Source organism: Erythrolamprus reginae, chromosome 1 (genome assembly GCF_031021105.1).
Source record: "Erythrolamprus reginae isolate rEryReg1 chromosome 1, rEryReg1.hap1, whole genome shotgun sequence".
Lineage (NCBI taxonomy): Eukaryota > Metazoa > Chordata > Lepidosauria > Squamata > Dipsadidae > Erythrolamprus > Erythrolamprus reginae.
The window spans coordinates 10759542-10769016 of record NC_091950.1 but is presented as its reverse complement, the minus strand read 5'-3'; the positions used below and the strand labels follow the sequence as shown (position 1 = coordinate 10769016).

General features: G+C 47.7%; 1 protein-coding gene across 2 annotated transcripts in view; it reads right to left on the bottom strand.

Annotated features, from left to right (window-relative positions):
* Positions 1 to 820: 820 nt before the first annotated feature.
* UBXN6 (UBX domain protein 6) overlaps positions 821 to 9475 on the bottom strand; it is a 33733-nt gene continuing 25078 nt past the window's right edge. The window contains exons 8-11 of one of the 2 annotated variants that reach the window (XM_070744268.1): positions 8346 to 8568; positions 6026 to 6156; positions 3433 to 3578; positions 821 to 2528 (exon numbers count right to left, since the gene is read on the bottom strand). In XM_070744268.1, the coding sequence (XP_070600369.1) occupies positions 2400 to 2528; positions 3433 to 3578; positions 6026 to 6156; positions 8346 to 8568 (629 nt within the window). In that variant the 3' untranslated portion in view covers positions 821 to 2399. The remainder of the gene's footprint in view (positions 2529 to 3432; positions 3579 to 6025; positions 6157 to 8345; positions 8569 to 9475) is intronic. The other variant, XM_070744276.1, reaches the window with a different exon arrangement.

The window sequence follows — 9475 nt, the reverse complement described above, 5'->3', positions numbered from 1 at the left end:
GGGTCCCTTCCAACACACTATAAATAAAATAAACATTACGTTTTCCTTAAGCTCTTCAGGAAGCTCCACATCAGGGGTGTCGGACTCAATCTCACCGAGGGCAACACCAGGGCTGTGGTTGACCTTGGGGGGACTGGGTGTGTGTGGCCAGCTTGACACCCCTCCCCAAACTGCCTGCATGTTTCATTTTTGCATTGGGTAGATTGGGCCGAAGTATTTCCTCTTTTGCCTTGGATAGACCAGGCACGGAGGACACAGGCCGGCCCTTTAACATTTTCTAGGACAGTTCTGTGGGCCCGAGGGGTGGTTGCGGCTTCCCCTTTGCTCTACGTGTTTCAGCGTGAACTCCTCCAGACCGGTTCTTGAACTGAGCCACTTTGAAAAAGGGTGGACTTCCATTCCCAGAATTCCCCAGCCAGATATGTGCCACATTGAGATTTCAAGGCAGACCATTTTAGCCAATGTTTCTCCATCTTGACAATTTTGCAGACCTGTGTGGACTTCGACTCCTTGAGAATTTGGACGGCATATAAAATTCAGATTAAATAAATAAACTCCCAGAATCCCCCAGCCAGCCCTGACCAATCCAGGTCATATTCAGGCTGCTCCGGCAATTCAGATCAAAAACTACTTTGTACTGTTAGAAAGGACCAATGTTAAGACCTCTGGCACATCAGGCGCGCCAGCCGTATGCTTTTAAAAGAAGCTGTCTATTCCAGATGTGTATATGTTTTTGCAACTCTTGACCTCCAAGGGGCTAGTCCCTACGGCTGTTAGATAATAAATCAAACCCCTCCCCCAAACACAGAGACACCAAACATTTTAAACAGCTGCCTTTCTTTCAAACATCAAAACAGGGTTAATGGTAGTTTTTATACCTCGATACTTTGGCTATAAATCTGCTTAGGGGGGGGGAAAACAGATACATCACTTAAATCCAGAGCTTTCCTGGAGGGAGAAACAAAAAAGGAATTTGGACACAGAAAGAGAAGAAAAGGACTTTTTTTTTTGCAAGTGGCTTCCAAGGGCTGCATTTCAGTGGGTTTTAAGAGTCCTGCTTCCAATTTAAAGAGATTCCACAGACGATGAGATAAAAGGTTTTCAAACACACACACAGCATGTATACATCGCGACAATGGCATTATAGCTCCCCACCACCTCCGAAAGGAGGCTTTTATTTGGACAAAACCAAAAAGGGTTAACCCCAGACTGCTAAAATGGGGTGTGGTGGGGCTCTGCGGTTCCACCTTTTAACCTCCTTGTCCTCCCCTGCCTAACAACCTCAAACCAAAAACTAAAACTGCGTTTCTTATTCCTCCCCAAAAATCAGACGAGGAGGAAACCAGCAGAAACGAGCAAGTCCAAAAAAATAAGGGGAAGAGACAACAGCTCTCCTTTCCCGAGGGATCTGCTCCCACATTTGAAAAACACACACATGCCCCCCCAAATAATTCAGGCCCCCACCCACCTTGCCTTGTGTCGCCAGGCCTGGGGCGATTGGATCTAACTACTGGCCGACCAAAATGTTATGTATGGTTGGGGTTCAAAGAGTTATGATTGATTTTTTTTAATAGAGCTAATGATTTTAGTTTATTTGATTTTTACTTAATTGGATTTAGCATATTATATTGTATTGTTCTTTTTATATGTTGTAAACCGCCCCGAGTCTCTGGGGCGACATATAAATCCAATAAATAATAATAATAATAACAATTCCTTCCCCGAAACTGCCTCTGTTAAAAATAGTGGGGGGGAAATAATAATAATAATAAAAATAATAAAGCATGGGATTGGATTCTTCAGAACTCTTTCCCACAACCTACAATTTAGCAGCAGCAACGCGCTCATTGGCCAAGAGTAGTGTACGTACGTCCCTTCTCCCCATAAAGCTAACAGCTTATCTATGACCTAAAAATAAAATAAAACAATATACAAATTCGGGGTGATTCGGGGCCTCCTGGTGTGTCTTCCCCCCCGTGAGCAAAGTGCTTGGTGAAACAACCATCGGCCAGAAACAGCGTTAAACGGGGAGAAATCTTTTTGGCAGACGTTCTCCCGTTTGCTCGGTCCGGCTGTGTGGATCTTTTTCGAAGCGAGAAAAAGACCGTTGAAAACGGGGATCGGCGAAAATAAAATTAAATATATAGAAGAAGAAGCAGCAGCAGCGATGGTGGGGGAAAAATATCCTCCCAGGCTTTGACCGTCCCACGTGCCAAGCTTAGGGGAGCCGAGTCGGCTGGTCGGCTGTGGCGGCTGTTCCCCTCTTGCCAGCAGGCTGACCCCAGCCGGAAAAGTCACGTCTAAGTGGGCAGGAAGCGGGGAGAGTCAAAGGCCGGCTTCGGAAGAGCCGGGGGACCACACAGGACGGAGCCGGATCCAACCCCATTGCGCCTTTATTTTCAGGAGAGCATCTGCACCGTCAGCAGCAGGTCGGGTTTCAGCACACTCCCCATGTGCTCGCCCTGCGAGGCCTTGATGTCCTCCATCACCTCCGCGTCCCAGACGAAGGTCAGGAGGGCCGAGGGCACCTGGGAGGAAGAAGAGGAGGGGAGGGAGGAGGGGAGGAAGGAAGAGAAGGAAGGAAGGAAAGAAGGATGAAGAGGGAGGGAAGAAGGAAGGAAAAGAAGGAAGGAAAGAAAAGAAGGATGAAGAGGGAGGGAAGAAAGAAGGATGAAGAGGGAGGGAGGAAGGGAGGAAAGAGAAAGCAAGAAAGAAAAGGGAGGGAGGAAGGAAAGAAAGAAGGATGAAGAGGGAGGGAAGAAGGAAGAGAAGGAAGGAAAGAAGGATGAAGAGGGATGGAGGAAAGAGAAAGCAAGAAAGAAAAGGGAGGAAGGAAGGAAGGAAGAGAAGGAAGGAAAGAAGGATGAAGAGGGAGGGAGGAAAGAGAAAGAAAGAAAGAAAGAAAGAAAAGGGAGGGAGGAAGCAAAGAAAGAAGGATGAAGAGGGAGGGAAGAAGGAAGGAAGAGAAGGAAGGAAAGAAAGTGAAGGAAGGAAAGAAAGAAGGATGAAGAGGGAGGGAAGGAAGAGAAGGAAGGAAAGGAAGTGAAGGAAGGAAAGAAAGAAAGAAGGATGAAGAGGGAGGGAAGAAGGAAGAGAAGGAAGGAAAGAAAGAAGGATGGGGAGGGAGGAAGGGAGGAAAGAAAAAGAAAGAAAAGGGAGGGAGGGAGGAAGGAAGGAAAGAAAGAGAAGGAAGGGAAAAAGGAAGGAAAGAAAGAAAGAAAAAGAAGGAAAGGAGGAAGGAAAAAAGGAAGAAAAAGAAGGAAAGGAGGGAGGAAAGAAAGGAAAGAAAGAGAAAGGAAAAAAGAAAGAGAGAGAGAGATACCGTAATTAGCAGGTGTTTTCAAGGTACCAGCATTGAACCGATGAAGGTATAGTGGTACCTCTACCTACAAACGCCTCTCCCTTACTAATTCTCTCCCCTAATTCTCTTACCAGCCCACTCTCGTTGAACGCCAAGTTCTCATCGGTCAGTCTGTGGCCCCCGGGTCCCACCAGCTCAAACGGCAGCCAGTCGTTCTGCAGCGTCTCCCGCACAAAGTGGAAGAGGGCTGAAATGGGCTCTCGGGCGTAGAAGGTCCCTGCGGGAACAGGAGAAGTGGGGGGAGAAATAGGAGTTTTCGGCTGCCTTTCATAGCTCGGATAAGGGCCACAATGGCAACATTCATTGAACATCTGCAGCATCTGCTTAATAACATCCTGGGGGGGGGGGGAAATAGACATCATAAAATTAGACACAGTCCCATGGCTTAACAATCACCATGACTTTAGCGACAGTAGTTATGAACTCAATGACGGTTGTAATTCGGGGATCATCTATCTGTAACTAAGGAAGAGACCTTGGTGTTGCAGCCCACCAGCAGCTAGCGGAGCTAGTAGCAAATTCGGACAATGAGGATGTTGGGGAGGAATATAGGCCAATCCTGGAGTCTGGAGAAAGATCGGACGAGTGCTCTTCATCCGAGGCAGAGATGGGGCCAGGGCTGTCTGACAGTTATCAGCTGCCTTTGGAATCAGACATCAGTGAGGCAGAGGAACAGCTGGAGCCTGTTCCCAGCAGTGGGATGTTCCTGGTTCAGACGGGTTCTACAGAACCTGTGGTGGGAATTTCCTCCCGCTCGCTGAAGTGGGAGCTATGGCCGTCTGACCACACCCCTAAACCAGCTCTCTCAGTGGCGCCATAGGCACCACCATTTTAGTTTTGGCTTCTGTGCGTGTGCAGAATTTGCTTTTTTTTTCTGCAGGCATGCAGAAGGTGGGTTATTATTATTATTATTATTATTATTATTATTATTATTATTATTCATTGGATTTGTATGCCGCCCCTCTCCACAGACTCGGGGCGGCTAACAAAATGATAAAAACACATGTAACAATCCAATTAATAAAACAACTAAAAACCCTTATTATAAAACCAAACATACACACAAACATACCATGCATAACTTGTAATGGCCTAGGGGGAAAGAATATCTTAACTAGAATATCTTAACTCCCCCATGCCTGGCGGCATAAATTAGTCTTGAGTAATTTACGAAAGACAGGGAGAGTGGGGGCAGTTCTAATCTCCGGGGGGAGTTGGTTCCAGAGGGCCGAGGCTGCCACAGAGAAGGCTGTTCCCCTGGGGCCCACCAAACGACATTGTTTAGTCGAAGGGACCCGGAGAAGGCCAACTCTGTGGGACCTTATCGGTCGCTGGGATTCGTGCGGTAGCAGGCGGTTCCGGAGGTAATCTGGCCCAATGCCATGTAGGGCTTTAAAGGTCATGACCAACACTTTGAATTGTGACCGGAAACTGATCGTCAGCCAATGCAAGCCACGGAGTGTTGAAGAAACGTGGGCGAATCTTGGAAGCCCCACGACGGCTCTCGCGGCCACATTCTGCACGATCTGAAGTTTCCGAACACTCTTCATAGCCCTATGTAGAGAGTGTTGCAGTAATCGAACCTCGAGGTGATGAGGGCATGAGTGACTGTGAGCAATGACTCCCTGTCCAAATAGGGCCGCAACTGGTCCACCAGGCGAACCTGGGTAAACGCCCCTCTCGCCACAGCCGAAAGATGATGTTCCAATGTCAGCTGTGGATCGAGGAGGACAACCAAGTTGTGGACCCTCCCAGAGGGAGTCAGTAGTTTCCCCCCCAAGGTAATGGACGGACAGATGGAATTGTCCTTGGGAGGCAAGACCCACAGCCACTCCGTCTTGTCTGGGTTGGTCGTGGGAGGAAGCAAACTGGCGACGAGGTAAGTTACAACCCACCCCTGGCCTATTGCCAGTGTGCGCACGCGTGGAATTGCCAAAGGGAGCGGCTAAGGTCCCGCGTTCAAAATTTGGGCGCTTGGCAACTGGTTCATATTTATGATGGTTACAGTGGCCTGGGGTCATATGATCCCCTTTTATGACCTTCTGAGAAGCAAGGCCAAAGGGGAGGGGGGAAGCCGGATTCACTGAACAACGGTCATACTAGCTGAAGTAACTGTGATTCACTTAATAAGGAGCCAGGGTGGCGCAGCAGGTAGAGTGCTGTACTGCAGGCCACTGAAGCTGACTTGTAGATCTGAAGGTCAGCGGTTCAAATCTCATCACCGGCTCAAGGTTGACTCAGCCTTCCATCCTTCCGAGGTGGGTCAAATGAGGACCCAGATTATGAATTATGTTAAAAAAAGTGCTATTGCTAACATGTTGTAAGCTGCCCTGAGTCTAAGGAGAAGGGCGGCATAAAAATTGAATGAATGAATGAATGAATGAATGAATGAAGGAAGGAAGGAAGGAAGGAAGGAAGGAAGGAAGGAAGGAAGGAAGGAAGGAAGGAAGGAAGGAACCAACCAACCAACCAACCAACCAACCAACCAACCAACCAACCAACCAACCAACCAACCGGCAGGCAAGGTTGTAAAATGGGCCAAAACTCAGTTAACAGCCATCTTGCTTAGCGACGGGAATTCCTCGCTCGATTGTGGTCCTAGGTCAAGGAATACATATGGGCTGCGCAGCCAACCGCCAGCTGCCCACCCCACCCGCCATTTACCTTGCAGGATGTACCCATCAGGGAAGCGGACGCGCAAGAGCGTGTAGTTGTATCGTCTCAGCTCCCGCTGCTCCTCCTTCTCTCGCATGGCTTTCGTCCTCAGCATGGAGGCCTTCTCAACCGCGTCTGTCCTTCAGAGAGAGGAGGAGAGGGTCAAAAGCGGAGAGGACGGGTAGTCCTCAACTTACGACTGGTCCCTTAAGTCAAGGGCTTGCAACCTTGGCAGCTTTGAGGCTTGGGGACTTCAACTCGCAGAGGTATGTGGCAGTATGTGGTTCAGATTATTTATTTATTTATTATTTTATTTATTTATTGGATTTTTATGCCGCCCCTCTTCGTAGACTCGGGGTGGCTAACAATGATAAAAACAGCATGTAACAATCCAATACTAAAATAACTAAAAAAAACCTTATTATAAAAACCAAACATACATGCAGACATACCATGCGTAAATTGTAATGGCCTAGGGGGAAAGAATATCTCAATTCCCCCATGCCTGAGGTGAGTTTTAAGGAGCTTACAAAAGGCAAGGAGGGTGGGGGCAATTCTAATCTCTGGGGGGAGTTGGTTCCAAAGGGATGGGGCCGCCACAGAGAAGGCTCTTCCCCTGGGTCCCGCCAAATGACATTGTTTAGTTGACGGGACCCGGAGAAGGCCAACTCTGTGGGACCTTAACTGGTCACTGGGATTCGTGCGGCAGAAGGCGGTCCCGGAGATATTCTGGTCCGATGCCATGAAGGGCTTTATAGGTCATAACCAACACTTTGAATTGTGACCGGAAACTGATTGGCAACCGATGCAGACTGCGGAGTGTTGGTGTAACAAGGGCATACCTTGGGAAGCCCATGATTGCTCTCGCAGCTGCATTCTGCACGATCTGAAGTTTCCGAACACTTTTCAAAGGTAGCCTAAACCATGTAAGGCTTTACAGGTAATAACTAACACCTTAAATTGTGTCTGGAGACTGACTGGAAGCCAGTGCACCTCACGAAGGGTTTGTGTGATGTGAGTGTATCTACAGGGCGTCCAGGGGGAAAGCATTTGGAAATTCCCTGATATTCATTTAGAAATTCCCTGATATAGCCTCCCTGATTGCTTCAAGATTGGGCGGAATAGAAGTCAAATAAATAAATATTTCCCTGACATTTCCCCTGTAATTTGTGATCTAGTTAAGGCGCGGTTGTAGGTGATGTCATACCAAATGGCTAAGCCATGGAGAAATATTGGTAGCTGAAGAAGCAAGTTATCTCAGGGACCGCCTTCTGCTGCACGAATCCCAGCGACCAGTTAGGTCTCACAGAGTGGATCTTCTCCGGGTCCTGTCAACTAAACAATGTCGTTTGGCAGGACCCAGGGGAAGAGCCTTCTCTGTGGCAGCCCCGGCCCTCTGGAACCAACTCCCCCCAAAGATTAGAATTGCCCCCACCCTCCTCGCCTTTCATAAGCTCCTTAAAACCCACCTCTGCCGTCAGGCATGGGGGAACTGAGATATTCTCTTCTCCCTAGGCCTTTACAATTTATGCATGATATGTTTGTATGTATGTATGTTTGGTTTTATAATAAGGTTTTTTTTTTAGTTGTTTTAATATTTGATTGGTACATGCTGATTTATTCCTGATTTATTCCATTTTTTTCACAAATTCCCTGATAATTCCCTGATATTTCCCGAATCGCCAATTTCCCTGATAATTCCCTGATTTCCCTGATAATTCCCTGATTTTCCTGTTTTCCAGGTTTGCTGGATACCCTGACCTAGGTACACCCACAACAGCTCGTGCGGCTACGTTCTGGATTAAATGTAGTCTCCGAAATGCTTTTCAAGGGTAGCACGTAAATGGACTATCGTAAGCCAAATACAGTAGTCTCTCACTTATCGCTGGTGTTACGTTCCAGACCTGGCCGCGATAGGTGAAATCCGCAATGGGGAATTTATCGAGTGATAGTACTTATTTAAGTATTTATATTGTAATTGTTTGGTAGGTTTTCATTGTTTTAAGTGTTTATAAACCCTTCCCACACAGTATTTATTTTAGATACAGTATTTAAATACAGTATTTACAATTTTAGATTTTTTTTTTTTTTTTTTAAACCTGCCGATCGAGTTCGGTGGGCTGTTTAAATCTGCCGATCGGCTTCCTCAGAAACCCGCGATGAAGTGAAGCCGCAGTAGGTGAAGCGCGGTATAGCGAGGGACTACTGTAATATTTATAAGGGGGGGGGGAGCCCAAGCTAAGCCAGAAAAATGGAGCGGCGGGGGGAAAAAGGGGCTGGTTTGAACGACCCGCCACCGGATGTGACCGACGGAGGTCCCCTCGCTCACCGTATCCTCTGCTCCCGCCTCAGCTCTTCCGTGGTGAGGTTGAAGAAGTCGCTGGGCAGCTCGAACTGAGAGGCTTGTGGGGAAGGCTTGAAAATCTGGAGCTGTCGATCCAGCTTGGCCCTCAGGGGCTCCCCGCTCAGCAGCTTCTCCTTGTGGTCCTTCAGGTCCTCCAGCTTCTCCAAGGCTTCCTCCTTCAGCACGTAGAAGTCCTCCGTGGCCTCTTCTGGAAGACAAAAGGCGACTTTGATATTTTTGGGAAGGGGGGCCCTGCCCCGCACAGGTATTGCTCGAGTCTTCGGAGAGGGGCGGCATACAAATCTAAATAATAATAATAATAATAATAATAATAATAATAATAATAATAATAATGACCACAACAGAGGCCCTGGCTGTTCTCCTCTCAGGCCTCCGATAAAGTCCAATTCCCGGAAAACATTCACTTCTTAGTAATAAAATTCACCCTTTATTTTCAATCAAGCAGGGTACATAAATTGCAATGCAGTTATGTTGAGGCTACAGTGATCCCTCGATTTTCGCGATCTCGATCTTCGCGAAACGCTACACCACGGTTTTTCAGAAAATATTAATTAAAAAATACTCCACGGTTTTTTTGCTATACCACGGTTTTTCCCACCCGATGACGTCATATGTCATCACCAAGAGTCACTTCTCTGTCTCTTTCTCTTTCTTTCCTGTCATTCTCTGCTTCAATCATTTTCTCATTTCTCTTTTTTTCTCCCCTTTTTTCTATCATTTCTCTCTCTCTTTCTTCCTCTCTCACACTCTCTTCCTCCCTCTCTCATCTCTTTCTTTCCTTCTCTCTCTTTCCTTCTCTCTCCCCCCCTCCACTTGCCCACGAGAAGAAAAAAAAGCAACCTCTGCCGGGCAGCTCCCCTTGTGCCCCCGCTTTGTGCCTGCCTCTTTTGGGGATTTTTTTTTCTTTTCTTTTTTCGCCTTTGGTCTCCCATTAAGCCTGCCACTTGGCCGCCGCCAATGAGAAGCGCGGGGAGGGCGAGAGAGGGAGATCGTGGCATGCGAGGTCCCTGCAGAGCAGAGGGGGTGGCTGAGGCGTAGCGGCGGCGGCGGCAGGCGAGCTTGGAGCCTTGCTTCGCCTCCTTCGCTGCAATACA